Source organism: Lynx rufus, unplaced genomic scaffold, assembly GCF_022079265.1.
Source record: "Lynx rufus isolate CCGP_SWC_20201006 ecotype Redwood Valley unplaced genomic scaffold, mLynRuf1.p SCAF_4, whole genome shotgun sequence".
Classification (NCBI taxonomy): domain Eukaryota; kingdom Metazoa; phylum Chordata; class Mammalia; order Carnivora; family Felidae; genus Lynx; species Lynx rufus.
Genome location: NW_025814856.1, coordinates 21,528,545 through 21,552,072, shown reverse-complemented (window position 1 = coordinate 21,552,072; position 23,528 = coordinate 21,528,545). Strand labels below are relative to the sequence as shown.

Genomic DNA, 23,528 nt, shown 5'->3' with positions numbered 1-23,528 from the left:
TAGGTTTTTAAATACTAACTTCTACCCAGAAACACTGCTAAATTCATTTAGAGCACATAATTTTGTATGATTTTGCTGTTCTTAAATTCACTAAGACTTATTTTATGGCCCATAATATTTCTTGGTCAATGTTCCATGTACATGCATGTGAAAAGAATGTGCATTCCGGTCTTGAGTAGTATGTTCTAAAAATGCCAATTAAGTCAAGTTTGTTGATGGTACTGTTCATATATCCCTATATACCTAGTGATTTTCTGTCTAGATGTTCTATCAGCACCCTTCAAGAGAGAAGTATTAAAATGTACAGATTTGTCCATTCCACCTTAAGTTCTTTTCAGTTTTTGTTTAGTGTATTTTGAAGCCTTGTTATTAGGCATACACACACACACACACACTTAGGGTTATTACATCTTCTTTCATCACTATGAAATGTCTTTTTCCTGGATAATATTCCTTGTTCTCAAGTCTACTTTGTTGGACTAATATTGCTACTCTACCTTTATTCTGATTAATTTTCACATGGCATATATTTTTCTGGCCTTTGAATTTCAAACTATTTGTGTCTTTATAAGTTAGGGTTCTTGTAGACACTATAGAGTTGGGTCTGGTTTTTTACATATAAAATCTGATAAACTCTGGACTCTTATAAGGATTTAGCTGGATTTAAATCTACTATCTTGCTGTTTGTTTTCTGTTTGCCCTGCCCATTGTTCTTATTTAATTCATACCTGACTTTTTTTAATTAATTGAACTTTTAAAAATTCCATTTAATATCCAACACAGGCTTATTAACTATATATTTTTATTTTTCTAGTGGCTGCACTAGGGCAAGTGTCTGCAAAAATCTGTAGAGTGTCAGATAGCAACTATTTTAGGATTTTCAGGCCACAGGGTCCCTGTCACAACTATTCAACTTTGCCATCCTAACACCAAATAGCCAAATAGATATGAGTGAGTCTGACTGTCTTCCAATAAAACAATCTTCCAAAGCACACAGGAAAATACTTTGTCAATGTGAAAAATAAAAAAGGCAATAAACCATATTTGGCTTACAGGCTAAATTTTGCCAGCCTGTGCTCTAGGGTTTACAATATACATCTTGAACTTAATGCAGTCTACGTTCAGATAATATTTTATCATATTTACCACCAACTGTATAAGCTCTTTTCAAACGTACATGGCTTTTTCCTTCTTTCTGTCCTTTGTGCTATTGTTGTTACATATTTTACTTTCATAGATGCTGCAAACTCCTCAATACATTGTTACTACTTGTGCCGTAAATAATCAAGTACTTTTAAAGAGATTTTAAAATGAGAAAAAAAATTTTTTTTATTTACCCATGAATTTACCCTTTCTGGCATTCTTCATTTCTTTTTAATAGATCCATAATTTCTACCTGGTTTCATTTTCCTTCAGTGTGAAGAAATTCCTTTAGTAATTGTTGAGATGAGGGTTTATTGGTGGTGAATTCTCAGCTTTGGTTTGTCTGAAAAAGTCTGTTTTTACTTCAATTTGGAAAGATATCTTTACTGAATAAGAATTCTAGGTTGACATTTTCCCCAGCACTTTGAAGATCTCTCTCTATTGTCTTCCAGTTTGTATGGTGCTGATGAGAAGTCTAGGGATGTCTTTTTCTCTGATTACTTTTTCAGATTTTCTCTTTATCCTTGGTTTTGAGCAATTTCATTATGATTATGACATACTTTGATGTAGCTTTCTTCATGTTTACTTTGCTCGAGCTTTGTTGAGCTTCTTGAATTTGTGAGTTTATGTTTTTCATCACATTTAGAAAATTTGGAGTCATTTAAAAATTTTTTCTGTCTCTCCTCTATCTCCTCTCCTTTGAGACCCCAAATATACATATGTTAGACCACCTGATATTGCCCCACAGGTCATCCAGGGCATGCTCAGTTTTTCTCTGTCAACATTCTTTGTGTTATTGCTAGGTCTTCAAGCTCCTTGATGTTTTTCTTCTATTGTATCTAATTTGCTATTAAGCCAATCCAGGGGAAATTTTCAGCTCTCAAAGTCCCATGTGTTTCTTTCTAATATTGTCCCATCATTTCGCATTGTGGCCATGTATTCCTTTAGGTCCATGTACATATTCATAATAGCTATTTTTAAAGTCTTGCAAAGCAATTCTCTATTAATTCCACCATCTTTGTCATTTCTAGGTCTGTTTCTACAGATGGAATTTCCTCGTTATGGGTCATATGTCTTAATACGGCTATAATATTTGACTGAATGCTGGACAATAGCTAAGTATCTATATTTTGTCATCTTCTTTTAAAGAGCTTTGAGTTTTGTTTTCGCAGGCAGTTTGTTTTGCACCTCAGTTGGCTCCTTTTCAGGCTTCTTCTCAACCATTATTAGAAAGGAATTCAGGTGGCCATTACTGTATAGCAGGGGTTGGCAAAACTGTTCTGTAAGGGGCCAGAGAGTAAATAGTTCAGGCTTTGTGGACCTAAACTACGCAATTCAACTGTGTAAACAAACACGTGTGACTATGTTACAATAAAACTTTATTTACAAAAATTTGTGGCAGGCTGAATTTGTCCTGTTGGCCATATTTTCCCAACCCCTGCTACTAATGGCCATTCTGGGCTCTCTAATGACAGTCCAGGGTGTCTATTGAGGTCCTTCCATTCTTGCTGGTCATAACTTGAACATCTCCCAGACCTGTGTGAGCTCTAGTTATTATTCAGCTTATAGTCTCCAGCTTTTCTTTTTCTCCCTAATAGCATTATTTGACTGGCCTCATGGATTCTCACTCCCTGTAAGTGTAGATTACACTTCAGGCAAAGCTCAAGAGGACTCCAAAGCATATTTATGGAGCTCTTTCCCTGAAAAGCCCTTTCCCTTCTCCTCCCATGCTACACCTGTCAAATTTCAGCCCCACTGGCCTTACTGGATTCTTGTCTCTGTCTCCTCAATGCAATGAGACCACCATCCTCTGTTCAGTTCCATGTCTTTGTGCTCTTCTATAGTCTGAAAAATATCTCCAGGTAGAAAGCTGAGGTAACTGTAGGGTAGGGATAAAATAAACGGAGCTAAGCATCTCCATCCTGTAGCTGAACAGAAAGTCCTGGGTCAGAAGAGGCACAGTGAGATTGTTCCAGAACCAAGAGACTTGCAAGGCTCCTGCTTGCCATTCCTTATTAGAGTTCACCAAATACAGGAAGGTACGGACATACCTACTACTTGTTCACTTTAGCTGCACTACCTTTGTGGTAATACTGTAGGCACCATGTACTGTGGTGGTTTTTGCAAAAGCTGAATTTTTTTTCCCTTAAGTCTAATTATCTCACTGGGCCACCATTTTGGATCCCATTTGAACTTCCTAGGTTTGAAAGAGCAGGCTTAAAATTTATCCCACTCTCCTAATATCCAGCTGTCTCCCATGGAAAGCCAAAGTATTCATGATTTAAAAAAACAACCCATAAGAAAAATTACTTTGCTCAATTTCAAAAGGCAGTTGAACAAAGTTATGGAGATGAAAACAGAGAGGTCATTTAACGATCTCTCTGTAGGACCAAATATAATTTTAGGAGCAACCCACTTTACTGCTAGATAATGAAGACTCTATGAAGGGATATATCTTCTTTTCCTATCTGGGTATTTGGTCCAAAGGCCTAGCACTCCTCTGACACAGATTCAGTTTTTCCTCTTGCTGGCAAAATTTCCAGGTGTGGAAGGATCAGAATAACACAACACAGGCCACTGTTTTTTTAATACCCTCCTTTAACTAAAACTGTTGGTGTGTCTCTTCCTGTGACAGGATTTCAGAATAATGCCTACTTTCTCTGCATTTTCCAGCTTATTTCATTTCATGTCAGATACCTGATATTATTCAGACACTTGTTTTGTTATTTCAAATGGATGGTAGCATGCCAAAGTTTTTCCCACCAGTCAGCAAAAAAAAATTAATAGCTTTGCTCAAGGGATGTTAAAGAGCAGAGTATCTCACTTCTATGAAGGATTTATTACTGTTTTAGTGTTTTGTGTTTTTTTTTTAACTAACAGAGTGCTAAGTATAAGAGTTCTACTCATTTGAGTCTAACCACTAGCATGGCTGGCCTGTTTGTGAAGACCCAAGGCCTTGTAAAATGAAACCCTCTTAAATCAAGAGCTTCAACTTCCTTCTTTAATACATTACTGGAAGGGAAGTAAAAACAATGAGGGGATTCAAACTGGTCTCTTCCCAGAGGCAGATAGCAGCATCACCCATCACCAGCATCACTCCAAAACACTCCCGGCAGGTTCCGGCCACAATTGCTGGCAGAGAGGAGCAACCATGTTCCCTCAAAAGACTGTGTTTTTCATTGCTCCATGCCTCCCATCTTCCAAACATTTCCCCAAAATAAAAGGGACTTACCCTACTATTACTATAACAAAATCCAGTAAATTCCATCCATTCCTAACATAAGCATTAGGATGTAGCAATAATCCATATGCTATAATCTTCAAAAATGTCTCGACTGTAAAAATAATCAGGAAGGCATATTCTACTTTTTCCTGTAAAGAGAAACAAAAAGGGTGGGGCGTGGAGAGAAGAAGAAAAAGAGACAGGAATTAGATTCAATATCTCTGAGACATAAGCATTTTCTCCAAGCAAAGTTTTATTATGAGAAATGGCACCATTAACACAGCACCTGTGCCAGGAAAGCGTTTTAATTCTAACACTGAATTTCTCATAAGCAGCTAAGTGTAAAACACTTTTCATTCCAGGCTGCATGACTGCATTTTGCCACCTGCCCTGATGCGTGTGCAATGAGTCTGCCTAGGACATAACGGGCATGTTTGTTATTTGCACACATTTGCAAAATGCAGCATGTTTTCCTCCTGAGATTGCCAAATTAGGCCCAGAAAAGCACAAGGGTACAACAAAGATCTCAACAGTGGCTTTGAACAGAATGTCCTTTGGACGAAAGGAAGGTGCATCTGCTTTGACCCTCTCTCTTCCTCTTGGGTTTACACCTAATTTCTAATCCAGGGTCCTCTTTGTCTCAGAGCAGCAAGGTGACCTTGGCAAGTGCCTCCTCTCCTCTGGACCTAAGCTTCCTCACCAGCACAGAAGGGGAGCATATTCAGGATGGCAAATCCCCTGCCTGCATACTGGCATGTGGCCTCTCCCAGCTGACACTGCCAAGTGGTCGCCATACACCGTCCCAGGGAGCCTGGGTTCAGCCTCTGTGTCCTTCCCTCCTACCAGCCCCGGCAGCCATTCCCATCTGGCTGCCCAGATCTCTGAGATTCAGCCCTCAGGCTAGGTGACTCTTAGAATCCTTCCCATTCCAATTCATGCAACTCTGTGAGTCCAGAGAACACATCCATCAGCAGGTCTAAAAATGTTGACTCCTTTCCTCTTTTATAAAGGTTTTCTTTATGCAGCTTCAGCTTTAATAGAAATACCAACCCACTGGGATGTGTGCAATTAATTTTATAAGAGGCATTCCCTGGCAAGAGGCTACTTAATAACTCAATGAAAAACCATCAGCAATTAAAACTCTTCCACGTGGGCCATAAAGTCCTCCACAAATATTAATTCTACCCTGTGGGACCTGAGGAAAGTAAGCAATACCTTAGGAAAATGGAAGTCATGGAATTCACTTATTAAGATGCCCAGTGCAAGAGGTCAAATAAATTTGGCTCAGGAAACACTCAGTGAGCACCTATTCTACATAACAGACCCCATACCAGGAGCCAGGATTAGAAAAATGGCTCCACCACGGTCCCCTAGAGGTTTAGTCTGGTGGGGAAGGGAAGGTTTCAAACATAAACACTGAGAATGTCCCAAGACAGCTAACTGAAAGAGCAGTTGTACATCTTGAGCACTCTGACAAGGCCAAGGGACTAACTAGTTCATTCCTCCTTCACCAGGACTTTGCTTTGCTGTATGTGACCACTACTAGGTGGGCTAAGCCGCCCTGCTACCAAAGTGCTACCCCTCTGTCACCTGGCCTGACCTTCCCCACGTTTCGCCCCACATCCTCCCTCTTTACCACCAGAGCCCCCGTCCAACCACTGCTGGACTCCAGCCTTCACCCTCATTCCTGACTTCCCACTGGTCTTGCAAAAAGCCAGTTCATCAGTTCTTCCCTCCCGGGTCTCTGTTGTCCTTAACCTGTCCTCCAGAGCTCCCTTTTATCCTTGAACACCATCAGAGAGGTCTAATAAACTCTTTTGTGATGTGAGTTAGTCAGAGTCAGTGTGTTTTCAATGTATAGAACCTCACTCACCCCAACCTCCATACCCATGCTGCCCCCAGAACTCTCAACTGGTCCCATCCTCAGCCTAGCTCATCCCACGTACCCAATACCCTTCACCAGACCGCCAGAACCCTCCTTGACCAGGACCCTTCTCCTTCCACACAGTCGTGCCCTCCAGACACACGTGAGCCTCCAAACCTCCAGCAACTCCCTTCTTTACTCTCCATATTCCCTGTGAGCTCACACCAGGACCAACTTTGCTCCTGGCTAGGGAGGAGAGATCCCGGAAGGCTTCAATGGGGGCAGTGACAGCTATGAGAGCTAAAAGGAGAAAGCAATTCTGTTACTTGAACCAGAAGCAAAAATCCCTGAAAATACCAATTCACTGTACTCAAATTAGACCCTGACCACCAAATGTAGATTGTCAATATGTTTTCAAGACTTAGAATTCTACGCGAACAAGATAAGCTAAAAACAGCACGCTGGTTTTACAATTCCTCTTCCCTTTTTATCCCTTCTGCTTTATTTACTAGGCCAGACAGAGAAAAAAGGCTTTTGCTGCCATCAATATTCATAGCAGTTACATCCCTACGTCAACACAGTGCTATACTTTAGAGCAGAAAAACAAGGCAGGGAACAGAGAGTACATCGAGCAAACACAGCTTGTTTTTCCTCTTTGGCTTTTATTTGTAAGTAATATTGCTATAATAATACAAGGGTCATTAGTATAACTGAATTGTTTAGGGTTCTTTTATATCCTCTTCTCTTGTCCTCCTCTCTCTCCTTTTAAAGAATTAGGTTTCTCTTTCCAAAAATCCTTAGTGCATTACTTGATGGAATTGATTGTAGGAAATATAACTTTGCTTTAATGTGATTCTTTATTACAGAGACTCTACCATGATGCCAACTGAACCATCACAGCCTGGAGAGCATACTAGACCAGTTTGTTAGAAGCCAGTGTCGTTCTCATCCCCAGCCATTTAAAAGGACTCCTATAAAACAAATACACCTCCACAGTAAGCAAATGCAATATAAAAAAAAACTTTTGCAAAACAGCAATCATGGGAAGGAGAGGTAATTATTTACATCACAAAAGAATTGTTCATTTGAGAAAAGAAGGTTGAGCTGGTAATTTGAAAAGCAAGTCCACCAGGAAGATCAGGTTCCTAACTGGGCAAGGTGGGAATATACACTCAGTGGAAGGGACCCAATCAGATGTTGCATAGAGAAGATACGGAGTCTGTGGCCCAGACAGAGGGAAGCACAGAGGAATGGGATGACTGAGGAAGAGGCAAGCAGGAACCCTCCAGAACTAGACATGAAAGGAGGTATCCTGGGGGCAGGGCTCCTTCATAAAAGCTAACAGCCTCAGGCTAAACAGAAAGATAAAATGATTTCTGCATCCCAGTCTCTCCTCATTTGCCAGGCAGGGCCACATGCCACCCAGCCACCAGCAGGATTCTTCTCACTGGCATGGGATCCTGGGTGGGCAAAAGCAGCCCAATCTCCTTTTAAAAAACCACCAGTGGGGTGCATGGGTGGCTCAGTCAGTTGAGTGTTGGACTTTTCATTTCAGCTCAGGTCATGATCCCAGGGTCTTGGGATCAAGCCCCACATCAGGCTCTGCACTGAGCGTGGAGCCTGCTTAAGATTCTCTCTCTCTCACTTTCTCTCTGACCCTCTCTCCTGTTTGTGCCTCTTTCTCTCTAAAATTAAAAAAAAAATTTTAATTAAAAAAATTTAGGGGTGCCTGGGTGGCTCAGTAGGTTAAGTGTCCAACTTCAGCTCAGGTCATGATCTCACAGTTTGTGAGTTTGAGCCCCACGTCCAGCTCTGTGCTGACAGCTCAGAGCCTAGAGCCTGCTTCGGATTCTGTGTCTCCCTCTCTCTCTGCCCTTCCCCTACTCGCACTCTGTCTCTCTCAAAAATAAACAAACATTTAAAAAATTAAAAAAAAACTAAGCACCACCAATTCCTCTTAACCAGACACCACCCTATGTATGGATGAAAGTCACCCATGAGACCACAAGCCACCAGAAGTAAAGGTTCCAAATCTAATTCAGAAAACTGATAGATCTTCTTTGAACACTGAAGCTTCACCCTGCAGAAGGGTCTCTACACCAGTAAACCATACACAGGACTTTGAGAAACTGAAACTGTCAACTAGCAATGGGTGGGAGATGCCAGGATCCTTAATTACACCTGGGTCTCTCCTTTCCTGTTCTCAGGGACCCTTTCACTAGTACTGTAGTATGAACATCCACCCGCCCATCCATCCATCCACTCACCCACCCATCCCTGGGCACCTGGGTCCTCCTCAGAAAGCCTGATGTGTATCTTCACAGAGTTCCCAACCTGCTATCTGAAGATAACAAGGGCTTGATGAGGCAGGTAAGGGTCAACTCCTTGCTTGGGTCATCCATCCACATGGTCCCAAATCTTTGGCAAGGCTCTCTTGGCTGACACCCTGATAGTAGCTGCTGCTCCTTTGCACACCACTCCTCTCACTCTGTGGGTCCCAGGCTCTCTATTGGCAGGGGTCATCTCTTACTGACTTTGTAATCTCAGCACCCAGCACCATACTAGAGTATCATACATAAGGTACTCAACAGGAAGTAGAGAAGAAAAAGAAGAGAAGGAATAGAGCAAGAAAACCAGACTTAAAGGGGGCTAGGAAAACATGAGGTTTTGTGATCCTAGCATATGTACCAAAAAGGGAAATAATGAAGCTATGTCTCTAAGTTGCCATTAACCCTTTCTAGAACAAGCTTGGAAGAAATGGTCACACTGCTGAATCAACAACTGATCCTGATGTCTCATCTGGCCCTCCCTTTCAATCCTGACCTGCACCCCCAGGTAAATTCCTCAACCTTCCTTCCCTAGCTTCCTCTTCCAGCTTTCTTCTCTTCCACGAGAACCCAGCCCTCCATGCGAGGGGCCACCCTGCTTCCCCTTCTGGGATGCGCACCCTCACGTATGGAAACTCCCCTCTCCAGAGTGAGTACACAACCAATACAGGACTAGAACAAACCCAGCCTGGGGCAGCAGAAAGAACACAGGGCTCGCAGCCACAGCATCTGTTTTCTGCCAGCCCTGGCTCAGCCACCACTTCAGGCCCATGCCCTGTTCCCTCTTTCTAGAATGGTTCCCCCATCTCACTTTTTCATCAGGCTAAGCTCTACTTGTACTCCAAGCCTCGGCTGAAATAACCCTCTCTCAGAGAAACCTTTGCTGACCTCCCCAAACTGAGGGCCCACTGTTAGATGTCGTCATGGCCCATTATACATCTTCATGGCCCTATTCACAACCAAAATATTAATGTTATCTCTTTAATGTTTGTCCCTCCAATAAATGAATCTCTATAAGATCAGAGACTATTTCTATTTCATGCATCATTGTATTCCCAAGGCTTGTCATAAAAATACTCAATATTTATAAATGAATAAATGAGCAAAACGAGAGGTTTTGACCCAACATTATTCACCATCCCTCCCTAAGAAGTTCCATAATTGTTTTAGTCTGCTCAGGCTACCATAACAACATATCATATACCAGGGGGCTTTAAACAGCAGAGGTCCCTCATGGGGTGTCCATCAGTCAGATAAGTGACCAACTTCAGCTCAGGTCATGATCTCGCAGCTCGAGACCCTCGTTGGGCTCTGGGTTTATCAACAACTCGGAGCCTGGAGCCTGCTTTGGATTCTGTATCTCCCTCTCTCTCTGTTCTTTCCTGACTCGCGCGCTGTCTTGGTCTCTCTCAAAAATAAACAAACATTAAAAAAGCAGCAGAGATCCCTCATAGTTCTGGAGACTGGAAGTCAGGGACCAAGGCGCCAGCTAATCTGGTGCCTGATGAGAGCTCTCTCCCTACCTTGCAGAAGGCTGACTTTCTGTTATGTCCTCATCTGGCCTTTCCTCTGTGTGTGTATGTGGAAAGAGATCTCTCTCTACCCCTTCTTTATTTTTTTAAAATGTTTATTTATTTTTAGGAGAGAGACAGAGTGTGAACAGGGGAGGGCAGAGAGAGAGGGAGACACAGAATCTGAAGCAGGCTCCAGGCTCTGAGCTATCAGCACAGAGCCCAGTGCAGGGCTAGAACTCATGAATGGTGAAATCATGACCTGAGCCGAAGTTGGATGCTTAACCAACTGAACCACTCAGGTGCCCCTCTACCTCTTCTTATAAGGGCACTAATCCCATTCATGGGGGCTCTGCCCTCACGACCTAACCACCCCCCCCGCAAAGGCCCCACCTCCTAATACCATCACATTGGGAGTTAGAATTTCAACATATGAATTTGGAGGAGGGGCAGAGGGAAGGGGGCAGCAACATCCAGTCCATAGCAATAATCTCAGGGCCCCCTTGGCTTTGCCCTATTCCAGGAGAAACGTCAGTAACTAAAAGTTAGGGAAAAGCTCTTCTCCATAACCGCAGTTTTTCCTGCTCTAATAGGCCAGGCCGGGCTCTTCCAGTCAGAGTAAGGAGCACATGCAAAGGCTAATCATTCAAGGGTGACGAGAGCACAGGGATGAGGGACAGGCGAGGGTGGGGACACGAGGCCTCGTGGGCCAGGCTACAGGGCTCTCTCTCACCTGGAGAACCAGCAGACTGAACCAGACGGTCTCTTCCAGCTCTAAAACTACAGTTCTCTACCACCTAAGGAGCAAAATCTGGACCTTGGCTTCACAGCAAGGTTCTGCAAGGCCCAGATATCCCCAGGGAAATTGGCCAACCAAAGGCAGCATCTGTGCTGTCCAGGGGCTGGGTCACTGAGGTCACTGCAGCACATCCAGGCCAGGCTTGCCAAGGGACGCTCCCGCAAGCTGCCATGAACATGGCAGGATAGGACAGTGGGGAGCCTGTGGGAAGGTGGTTACAGTTTCCGTAAGCAATTCCACCTCTAGTAAAAGGGCAGTGGGTGAGCCGCAGGACAGCGGTCAGCAGGCAGGCCTCGGCTCGGGGCCCCTTAGATGTAAACAGAGGTAATGTTCTCCTCTGCAGGTATTAATGAAGTATGTACCTCTAGCCTCCAACGGAGGTAGTTGAATGCCCCGTTTACAAGAAGAAACTGGCTGCAATAGACCGGTTGCCTTCATTTTTCTTCACCTTTGGTTTAAAAGTACAAATTTTAGATGACGTTTGTGTCCCCTGAGTCCAATGCCAGTCTCTACAGCTGAGTCACCCTGGTTGAGTCATCTACCCCTGGGCTTCTCTGCTTCCTCATCTGTAGACAGGAGCAACTGTCCTCACTCCACCCACCCAGGCTATGGTGACAATCAGATTAAGTGGAAGGTGGGAAAAAGTTCCGCAAATTGCCCCGCACCCCACAATCAAAGGCCCTCCGAAATGAAGACAGACACGAGGCAGCTCTCTCAGTGGCTGGGAGGTGCCATCCTCACAGAAGGCTCTAGAAACTCTCTGAAGATCCAGTGAACCCATGAGCAGCCAGACAGGGAGGACCCTTGCCCAGTGAGAACAAATGGAGGAAGCCAGCTGGATGGCCTAGCTGACCCCGCCATAGAGACCAGCATCAAAAAATCTTGTTTGTGGGAGGAGAGCAGCATCACACCTGGGGTGGAGGAGGCTGACCGGGCATTCTCTCTGGAAGCGGCTTCCTCACTCACTGGCAGAGCAGTGCCAGTTGCTGCTTTGAGGCCACACCTAGCTACACGTGGCTCCTACCACCCAGGAAACTGCTGGGGTAATAACAGCACCCTGTCCTTCCTCTGAGAAGTGCTCCTTTTCTACTCTCAGTCCAGGAGCTACAGCAGTTGGCATGTGGCCCAGGCTACTGATTCAGGGACAGGCATGTGACCGCACACACCAACCAGGTCCAATGAGAGCAACACCTGGGATTTTCACTTCAGCAGCCAGGCAAAACGTTCTGTCATTGGCACAGACTTGGCTCTGAGAGGCGGGAGGCCTGGAGTTACCAGGACACAGGATGAACCACAAGCAACAAGAAAAGCCAAGCCAAAAAAATGGGGAGAGAGTCAAACAGAAAGAGAATCTCAGAGGCCAAGCATCTGGCTCTGATGCCTTTGTGAGAGCCCCTGAATCAAGTTGAACCTGAAGCCAAAATTCTCCTCTCCAGCCTTGGGCTTTTCACAGTTATAAAAGCCAATTCACTGAGCAAGTTTGGGTTGGGTTTTTGGTCAATTACAAACAAAAATACCCTAGCTAACTACATAGTGATCCTACAGGGTCACTTTGCTTCCCTAAAAGTTAAAGCATCTAAGAGAAACTTCAGGCACTCATTTCTCAAGAGATTTAACTCCTTTGAGGAGTCCCTTTGACCCACAGGCTTAGGGATGATTTTCTATATATAGGACCCATAAGCCCTGCAAGCCGTTGCCTCTGGAACTTCATCTAGGTTGGGTCTTCCAAATTTACTCCTTTAAACCCATCCATTCTCTGTTGCTGTCTTCAATTCCAACTGGTTTCCTGCACTCCACACATTCCTTCCTATAAATTTGATGCCTCAGACTTGCCTTGCTTCCCATCCCGCCCATGCTGGGACCTGAACTGTGAGTCCCCTTGGTAGTGGGTGCATTCTGTAGTTGGCAGGCATGCGTTTCCTCACCCAGCTCCAACGCCAAGGTTCTGCCCACCTCCACCCTACCATGCTTGGCAGTTCTAGCACCCTATTTCAATTCAATTCAACATTCATAGGGTATCTACTCTATACCAGGCACATTCTTGAGCACTGCAGAGTCAAAGATGGCTAAGACGTTTGTGTCCTAAAGAAGGACATCATAGGCATGTATAAAAATTTCAAGACAGGGGCACCTGGGTGGCTCAGTCGGTTAAGCATCCAACTTCAGCTCAGGTCATGATCTCATGGTTCGTGAGTTCAAGCCCCGCATTGGGCTCTGTGCTGACAGCTCAGAGCCTGGAGCCTGCTTCAGATTCTGTGTCTCCCTCTCTCTCTGTCCCTCCCTCCCTTGCTCTCTCTCTCAAAAATAAACAAACATTAAAATTTTTTTTTTTTAATTTCAAGACATAGCACATGACAGTCAAAGCCAAAGTAGAGTACTGGGGATCTCCTGTGTAGAAACAGAGGGCATGGAGCCACTAATTGTGTCTAGAGCATTTGGGAAAGCTTCTTTACAAGTATAGGACTATGTCACATCCAGGAGTGCCTGACTGGCTCCATCAGTTAAGTGGCTAACTTTGGCTCAGGTCATGATCTCACAGTTCATGAGTTCAAGCCCTAAATCTGGCTCTCTGCTGATAGCTCAGAGTCTGGAGTCTGCTTCAGATCCTCTGTCTCCCTCTCTCTCTGCCCCTCCCCTGCTTGTGCTCCATCACTCTCTCAAAAATAAACATTAAAATTTTTTTAAGTATAGGAGTGTGTCACACCTAAATTCCTCCATATGGCATCCTCAAGGACCTCTACAATCTGTCTGTGGTCTACCTACCAACAACCATCTGGTATCTGTTACCCCACAGGGTACAGGGCCCCCACTCTACCCCATCCCCTTCCTCCTCCTCTGCTCCAATCCATCGGTTCCCATAACATCCTGCACATACGTCATACTCACTAGAACCTCTGGTCTTTGTGACTGCTCTTCTCTGTGACCCAAAGCACTTCTGTTTACCTCAATCCTGCTCACCATGTCAGGGAAGGCTAGGAAGCTTCATATACTCTTGAGGCCATGAAATAGAACAGAGAAGGGCAGGGCACTGCCCTGTTTCCAGGTCCTGGTCTAGTTGGGAAGGAGAACCCATTGATGTGTTATCTTGTACTATTTGTAGATTGTCAGTACCTATGGGCAAGAACCACTGTATTTACCTCTGCAGGTTCTCCCACCATCCCAAGAAGAAGACTGAGCCTCAACAGACACTGTGATGGCATCCACCACAAAGAAGAAAGAGAAGAGTCATCATAATCCCAAGGCTGCATTGTTGAGTCCCTGGGCCAACACCCTGTCTCACCATCAGGGTGCAGTGACAGCAGCTCTACCACCCAGGCTAGAATCCCTTTCACCCTCTCCTACTTGGAGATATAGTTTTGCTTTCTTTCCAACCTGTGTTGGCCTTTATATCCATTCTGACAGCTTGGGTCAAGGAGGATAGCAGGAAGAATATGTGCCCTGTGTAGGGCTCATCAAAGCAACCCGCTGCCTCCCTGGGATGTAAGGGGACTGGGTCATGTCATAGCTGCCAAACTCCCATCATTCTAGAAAAGCCACATTCTTAGCATTGGTTAGTTTGCATGGCATGAGCCAGTGCTCCAACACGTCCATCTCCTTGGCTATGAACAAAGAAATGAGCAAACATTTCAAAATGGCAGGAACTGAATAAGCTTAAAACCAAACATTTTCATTTGACAAGAAGACAGTCATTTCTTTTCTCCATTAACACAGCTAAGGACAAGCTTTTCAATTCTGCATGTGGTTAAATTCCCTGACATCTGAGTTACAGACAGAATCTTGTCTTGTTCCCCTGATGCTCGCTCGCGTCCCTGTCAACATGCACATGTGATGCCACGCCTGGAACTGAGGAAACACCTTCCAGTGTCTTACCTCAGCTGACCCTCCAAGCTATGGGGTAAGACAAGCAGAGAAGCGATCACCACTCCCATCCACATGCAAGGGTCAAAGACACCGAGTTACTTCTGGCCATGGGCCACAGCAGCAGCAATCGTGCCCTCTGGTGTGAGGAGTTCTGACCACGCCCACCTTCACGCCATCCTGAACCTGCCCAATCTTCCCTGCTCTTCTGTGCTGTTCTGCCTAAGTCACAAGAGGACGTTCTCATCTTAGGGGCACCCAGGCAACCAAGACATCATAAGAATGTGCCTTGGAGGTCCCGGCTGCTAATTGGTTGGTGTTGGTACCTGGGGTGAGGCTGCTCCCACATAAGAAGTGTACGGTCACCCCGGAAGTACTTTCATCTCCTACAGGGGAGGCAAAGAGCCCCGGTGCAAGTTCTGGCTCTGCCACTTACACATTATAAAGTGACTTTACCTTCCTCCTCAACACAGCTTCTTCATCATAAAATGGAGTGAGGGCAGACACTGCCCAGGATGCTCATTGAGTGTACATGAGGCAACACGTGTAAAACACAAGAACCAGGGTCTGCATGTAGCACACTGCATGGACGTTGGCTCCTTTCATTGTTGTGTCTATGTAACGTGCCCCTGCACAGCCCTGGCCGCCACCCAGGAAAGGCACAGGGCTTGGCATAGAGCAAGTGCTAACTACTTACTAAGTTAGCCCTGGGACAGTGGTCTAACTCCCAGAGAACCTTGCAGGTCCACACATGCACAGTGTAGACATCTCTTCCAGGTGGGCCTGCTCTGGTTAGCACGGGCTCCACCTTGAGGGAGAAAGCTGCCTCATCTACACCTGCTCCTACACCTTCCTACACCCATGTTACCCCCCTCCCTTAACTGTGAAGGCAAAACAGCAGATGTCTGTGGGGCAGTGGGGAACAGGCAGCACTCAGCTCTTCAGCTGTTACCTTCCGCCATAAAAACCACATTTGGCGATGAACAACCCTAATTCACAGTCAGCTGTTTCCCAGTGAATGTGCAGAGAACATAGATCATTTCTTTCAGAATAAATTTATGAATCAAAGTTTAAAAATACATAAAGCATGGAGTCTATAATTGAGATAAAGTACGTAACCCATTCACCCAGAAGATTAATAACCCCATGCCTATAATTCACCATTATTTTAGAATTAAAGAGTAAAATTAAGTTAATTTAAAAGACATGGGTGGCTTAAAAACCAGGCACCACCCAACCATGGCCTTGAAGTGGAAATCAATACACAGTCAATGACTAAGCAGAACGGATTTTCTGCAGACCCACTCCACGCTGGAAGTGTCACTGGCATTGATCTGGTCCCGCCAGTCAAATGTCTCCCTCATCACCTCACACCTCCCAGAGGCTGGAGGAAAGGCTCTGCACCACCCCACCAAGCTCACGACCCAGTTGGGCTTTCTACAAGCAAGTCCATCCCCAGGAAGATGGGTGACTCCAGAAGCAGATACTAGAGGAGTCTATTTGGTCAGGTGGTGAGAGCTAGTTCTCCAGACCTAGCTCACAACTCCGCTGTTCTTTTAAAAGTAAATTTTTGTTTAATACCTGCCAAACTCCAAAAAAAGAACTCTAAGCAGCAAGAATATGAAAATTTGAAGCAGGTAAGAAAGGAATGCTATGTGGCTATTTTTTTTTGAAAGGCAGCAAATCTATATGGCAAGGCAAGGGAGGATGTCCACAATACATTAGCACAGGAATAACACGAATAGGATCCCCTTGATGTCTGAAAAAAAATCTCTTAATAAGCTGGTCTACAGTGTAGATAGCCAAGAGTGAAGAGGCTCTGAGAGTGAGATCACGGGGGACTTCCTCTCTACTATGAGGTATCCCTGATTCGTCAGTCTTTCTCGCTGAAGATCTTTCTACTTTATTTTTTTTAATTTTTTAATGTTTATTTATTTTTAAGAGAGAAAGAGAGACACAGAGAGAGAGAGCACAAGTAGGAGAGGGGCAGACAGAGAGGGAGACAGAGGATCTGAAGCAGGCTCCAGGCTCTGAGCTGTCAGCACAGAGCCCAACACGGGGCTTGAACCCACAAACCATGAGATCATGACCTGAGCCGAAGTTGGATGCTTAACTGACTGAGTCACCCAGGCATGCCAAGATCTTTTACTTTAAAATCAGCTGAAATTCTAAATATTTAAGATAAAAGAGTAAGCTGAGAAAGAAAAATTAACAAAGAAAACGAAAAGAAGCAGGAGTGGGGCACCTGGGTGGCTTGGTCGGTTAAGCGTCCGACTTCGGCTCAGGTCATGATCTCACGGTCCGTGAGTTCGAGCCCCGCGTCGGGCTCTGTGCTGACAGCTCAGAGCCTGGAGCCTGTTTCGGATTCTGTGTCTCCCTCTCTCTCTGCCCCTCCCCTGTTCATGCTCTGCCTCTCTCTGTCTCAAAAAAATAAATAAACGTTTAAAAAAAAAAAAGCAGCAGGAGTAAGACCATTACACAGATGTACACTGTGAAGACAGCTTTATTAGTATGTCTCTGAGATTTCTAAATGTTAATGCGAAAGGAGGAAATCAGACCAGTGACACAAGTCACCTTCTCCTTTGAATGAATTGTTTCTCAGCACAGAAAAATATTTCACCAGAGGATTTGCACAGAGAGAAGAATCCACTGACAATACAAATTGAGCACCAATTAAGGGAAGTAAAATAACATTTGCCTGTCTTCGTGGGATTTGTACTGTAATAGAGAGAAGACTTTTTAAATGAAATGTATAGGAAATTAATTTTGGGATTTACAACCAGCAATTTTTGAAAAATGAAAATAGAATGAAAAAAACAGAATGCATAGAAAATAGCAGAATTTACTAAGAGTAAGTATGTTTTCATCAAACTTGATGTTTCAGATGAGAGACACATATGTGTTTGGGAGCTACAATGTAAAATGTATCTATTGCTGTTGGCCAAGGTTAAAAAAAAAAGCTGAAAAATACCAGCTCTAGAGGCCAATAATCTGGACCCACGAGTGGACACCAATAGGGATAAAGACCCACCTGGGGAATGGCTCATAAAAGAGACCTGAGTGGGACAGGAGGAGGATGACAGCCCCCTAGGCCCTAAGCCTGGGGGAACAGGTCAGAAAGAAGCAGGACAGGAAGCATGGGGCATCTGAAGACCCGGCCATAGGTCCCCGCCCTAGAGTGGAGTCTGTAGGTCAAGGAGGGTCAACAGAAGCTGGGTGTCACCTGTGTCCTCAGGCAGTCATGGGGCTGCTTTGGAACAAAGCTGTTAAGGCAAGGGACATTTGACTTATGAGGAAACACCAGAGAGAAGAGGCTCCTCTTATCCAGATGCTGTACAGAAAAGGGGACCAGCTCAGATCAAAGCCCCTCTGCAGCTGGGTAGAGTGTGTTTTTGTGTCTTCATTCACTGGATGAGATGAGTCACATGGCGAAGTGACCTCGCCAAAGAAGACTCTTATAAGGAAGCACAAGGCTGTGGGTAATGAAGAGCACGCTCAAATCCCGGTTCTTAGCCCCAGGGAAAGCACCGAGATTCTCAAGCAGCAGAATCCTCACCCTCTTAGTGGGGACACCAGCAATGTCAGGTAATTCAGGGTGAACACTGATAGTGGGAAGTGCCTGGCACATGGTTGGCACTCAGTAAAGTAGCTGCTGTCACCCTGGTGGTTGTGAATTTCACAAAGCATTTCTGTCACATAGAAAGAGATGAGGCGGGCAGAGGACCTCTTTCCAATCAAGGAATCAAGGGCAGGGTTCTGGAAAGTTGAGCTGTCGCTTCACCTTATGTTGCCACCATGCTGAGGCTGAAGCAGGTGCACCAACCCCACCGCCACCACCACTGCCATCGTGCCCTATGATCAAACATAGTATTGGAGTCTCAGAAAACACAGGAAAGATCATAAATAAACAAAGCACCTTGAAATCACAGCCACTGAAGTTCGGTTTGGCTTTCTGAAAGCTGAAAACTGTATCTATCCTGTTAATTCGGGCATAGGCAGAGGCCTTTTTAATGGTTTCATAATCACTAAGATCAATCATCATTTTAATAATGATTAGTGTTAGAAAAGGCAACAGGCTTAATCATAACTGCCTCAATTCAAAATTCGTTAACACTCTGTGACCAGCTGAAATCGTTACACCGAGCCCTGTACCTCATAAACATGTCTCCTAAGAGAACTACCACACTGCTTAATTTCTGTACTCTATTTTAAAGGTGCCTCGACAGGTCAGTATAGTTCACCACCCAGAGTCACTGCTGGATGAAGTTCGAGTCCGGGCAAATTCAAATCACTAGGATCACTTTGAGACATCTGAACATAGAGAACCACAAGAGCTTAAACAGCTAAATGGATGCTATTTTCTAAATATCTAGGTCCATTATTTATAAAACATCCTAGAGAGTTAGGGTAAAATGGAGCAAACAAATACAGGTTTTCCTTTAATTACAGTAATGCTGGTGAATCAGATCTCAAATGTCTGGAAATTGCTACTTTCTACAGCTTGTGATTCTGCTCAAATGCCAAACTTTAAAAAAAAAAAATCCAAATCCAGAACAAAGAGTTCAACTGTAACATCCAGTCTTGCCTTTTTTTTTTAAATAGCCCAGACAGAGAAGAGTCCAGAGAGAGAGAGAGAGAGAGAGAGAGAGAGAGAGGGAGGGAGAGAGGGAGAGAGAGAGAGAGAGAGAGAGAGAGAGATACGAGATAAGATGAGCCCCCATGACGGCCAAGAAAAGGTAAATAGATGGGGTCTGAAAGCTGAGTGGCTCTATCACCTGCACACCATAAGTCTGCTACTGACTTTTACAACCAGACATCCATAAGCCAGGACAAGGAAAGCAAAATCTACGTGGATGACTCCTGGGTCCCAGTCCTCAGCAGGGCGGCACAGTGAATTTGGAGTCAGACCGCTGGGGTTGAAAGTTCCCATTTGGTTCAGCTATCTAACCTGGTGCGAGCACTTCACCCCCCTGAGCCTTGGTTTCCTGGCCAGCGAATGCATTGTCAAAGGATTAACCGAGATCCTGTGCAGTGTCCAGCACACAGTAGGCACACAAGAAATGGTTGTTATTAGGAGACTGGAAATGGAGGCTAGCAGTGCAGGTGGTGACCTCTTTTCTCCTACAATAAAAGCTCTCTGGATTGATTTCCTTTTAACCAGTGCAACTGGTGAACAGACATTCTTTGACCCTTCTGGGTAAAATAACACTGAATGCCCATGCCATACTGAACTCACTTGGCTCCTAGGTCAATTTCTAGACAGCGTATATGTTTTTGTTCCCAACCATTGCATTGCATGCTTACCAAGAATTTGTTATGTTTGCTCTCAAGTTTATATCAGGTGGACTACCTAACTTAAGTGAATACAGCTCAGAGTGATGATACAGGAGTGTAAACAGAGTTGCTCCTTCTATGAAAAACCAGGCTAAGTCCTCCAGAAGTACTGGGAAAGGATGCTGCTGATGGTCTGTTGTTGAATCGGGCAAGAGTAACATGGCAGACAAGATAAGGGAAAGCATAAGCTTTTAGCATTGCTCTAGCTGTCTTCTCAAAGATCTAAGTTCTTACTCTATTTTTAAATAAGGCTAGAAATTGTAGGCACATTATAGGTGTAGTTTATGCAAGAAAGAAGATGGACACTCTTACCAGTACATGCATAATACTCAATAAAAGCCTTTGCCATACTCTGAAAGATTGACAAGTAAACATCCATTGTATATTCTAAGTTATAACAATCTTTAAGATGTATTTATACGCTTTTATTTTTTTTCAGTTTATTTATTTTGAGAGAGAGACAGAGCATGCAAGCAGGGGAGGGGCAGAGAGAGGGAGAGGGAGAGAGAGAGAATCCCAGGTGGGCTCACTCTACACTGTCAGGGCAGAGCCTGACACAGGGCTTGATCCCACCAACCGCGAGATCATGACCTGAGCCGAAATCAAGACAGTCTTAACCAACTGAGCCACCCAGGCTCCTCCTTATAACGGACTCCTTAGAATAACCAACTTCGAGGTCAGATATAAGAGCGGGTGCAGGAGGAGGCCAGGGTTCACTTTGTCCTCAGCTCCCATCTGAGGTCTGGCATGTGACTATGCTCACCATGAGTTGGTCTCTAGAAACGGCATCACAGGGGCGCCTGGGTGGCGCAGTCGGTTAAGCGTCCGACTTCAGCCAGGTCACGATCTCGCAGTCCGTGAGTTCGAGCCCCGCGTCGGGCTCTGGGCTGATGGCTCAGAGCCTGGAGCCTGTTTCCGATTCTGTGTCTCCCTCTCTCTCTGCCCCTCCCCCGTTCATGCTCTGTCTCTCTCTGTCCCAAAAATAAAATAAAACGTTGAAAAAAAAAAAAAAATAGAAACGGCATCACAGAGTACAGACGTGTTGTCAGTCACCAGAAATAAATATGTCATATTGAAGTATATATAATGAAACAAATACATGAAACAAATACATTGCTCTTATGATAACCTGTGATGCCCAGGCAGAGCACCGCCACCACCCGTGTAGCTAGGCTTCGGTTTGCCAACCTCCCAAGGTTGAGTGCTAGGTCACCACCTCTTGCTCAAGTAGGGGGAAGTGCTCGCGTGCACCTGTGGTGGTAGTGTCAGCATTACTTGCTGGCGTGAGACAAAGGACAGGATTGATGCACTGTGAACCAGCATGAGAAAGAACACGTACGCACTTGAGCAAGACCTACGCGTCCTACGTGGCAGAGGAGGGTGGCAGCCGCTGGTGCAAATTCACGATGGGTTAGAATTTCCCCAAATCACCCCAGTGCCGACTGCTGCCTCCTGACCTTCACTGTGACTTCCATTAAATTGTCAAGAATTCTTGCATTCTAGATTTTGTTCTAAGTTCGATACCTAGTTCCTGAGCATCTGCTGCGTGTGAGGTAAAGAAAAGAAATAAGGTTTTCTCTCAAGAGTCTACATACATTTCCGCAGATGGGCTCACTTGCGTTGGGGGAGACTGAAGAACAGAACAGCCTGACCTTCCATCCTAGTCAGTGATCACTGAAGTGGACTTGTGTCCACATGAAGGCAACCAGGCAGGGAGTGCCACCTTTTGGAGCCACATTAGACTATCAGTGACACCTCAAAACTTGTACCTCTCACTAGACTAGCGGTTGGCAAATCCCAGCCCACAGACCAACTCGAAACTATAGTTCTAGCACAGCACAGCATGTTTGTTTGTTTGTGTACTGTCTGTGGCCGCTTTTGCATGGGCCATATAGCCTAAAATATTCACTGTCTGGCTCATTACAGAAAAAGTTTGGTGACCCATGCTGGACCCTTAGTGCCCATGAGATAGAATGCTCTTAGCTTTCACTTCTCTGCCAGAGATAGAAAAAGAAGCCACTAGTGATTATCCAGCTCTGATCCTTCTTCTAAGATGAATAGTGTAACATATTCTGCTTACTAGCTAAGGCAGGTGTGGGATACTAGCAAAAATCTACGCACACAAACGTTTTTAAAAACAGGTTCTGATAGTCCCTCCTTGCTGCTTCCTGTGAAAATATACAGGCACTAAAATTACAGTGACCACTGAGGCTTTTCAAAACACACACATGCACAGTCACATACGGTGCTCAGCTTTGTTTAGAGGTACACACTACAATTCAGAATCCCAAGCACTAAAGAAACCGCTACTTAGGGATTACTTTTTGAAAGGCCTTGAAGGACTTGATTCCCCATTATTCCCAAAGAAGCTTTCAGTTTTTACTCTGTATTTAACCAAAGTTCCTACGAGACTATAAAAAAACCATAGCCACTGTGAAAATTAGTTAAAATAATAGTTTCTGCAAAATACTTTAAGTGCCATGGCATTCATCCTTTAGAATCGGGTTAAGGAGCACTATAATTTGGTCTGTCAGCACCGATGTTAAGCATACAGCAGACCCGGAACAGAGCACGTTAACTCTCTAAGGTTTGGGGAGATTGTAATAGCCTTAAATAAGACTCAACATCCTTCCTTCTACAAGAAATTATCCTCAGACTTGACAAATAACAGCATCACAGAGAGAACACCAAAGCCACCAAAAGATAAATGTCCTAAATAAAGGGCACGGGTGTGGGGCACCTGGGTGGCTCAGCTGGTTAAAGATCTGACTCCTGGTTTCAGCTCAGGTCATGATCTCACAGTTCGTGAGTTTGAGCCTCGCATCAGTCTCTGAGCTGACAGCACAGAGCCTGCCTGAGGTTCTCTCTCTCCCTCTCTCTCTGCCCCTCCTCCATGGTCTCTCAAAATAAATAAACTTAAAAAAATAAAGAAATAAATAAAGGGCATGGGTTCTGCATTTGATACTTGCACATGTGTACAGATAAAGTATAACAGGAAGTGGAGGTAAGGATAAAATTCTTCACTTTGTACTTTTTTAAAGCTGGGTGAGAGATTTCTTATTACTCAGGTGTTAGGGGACAGGGCTCCCCACTAAAAAGAAGTACAAAGTGGCTCATTTTCTAAGTAACCAACAAATAGGACTGGATGTTCCCCTCCCAGGGCTTACCGAGCCAGCCCTCCACCCACCTGCCACCCCCATGGCTACCGTGTGAAGAGGCTCGATGAGGGGGACACAGAGGCATCAGGCTGTCAGCCTTGTGGGGATTACAGTGTCGGGGATGCCTCCCCTTCCTAAACCCATGTGATGTGGACTCAGAAGAATCATAAAGATGGTCATGCCTGCAAGAAGGAAAAATTAGCATCTTATCCCCCCAGGGGACCCTCGGCCTCAGCCACAGTCCTAAACTGCTGCCTCCCCCCCTTCCCTGAACAGGAAAAAGCAAAGTGGCAGGGCAGTCATCACGCCAG

General features: G+C 44.8%; 1 protein-coding gene across 3 annotated transcripts in view; it reads right to left on the bottom strand.

Annotated features, from left to right (window-relative positions):
• Window positions 1-23,528, bottom strand: part of CACNA1D (calcium voltage-gated channel subunit alpha1 D) — a 303,968-nt gene that overhangs the window by 152,301 nt on the left and 128,139 nt on the right. For all 3 annotated transcript variants that reach the window (XM_047094458.1, XM_047094459.1, XM_047094455.1), the window contains exon 4: window positions 4,376-4,515. In XM_047094458.1, coding sequence (XP_046950414.1) covers window positions 4,376-4,515 — 140 coding nt within the window. The remainder of the gene's footprint in view (window positions 1-4,375; window positions 4,516-23,528) is intronic.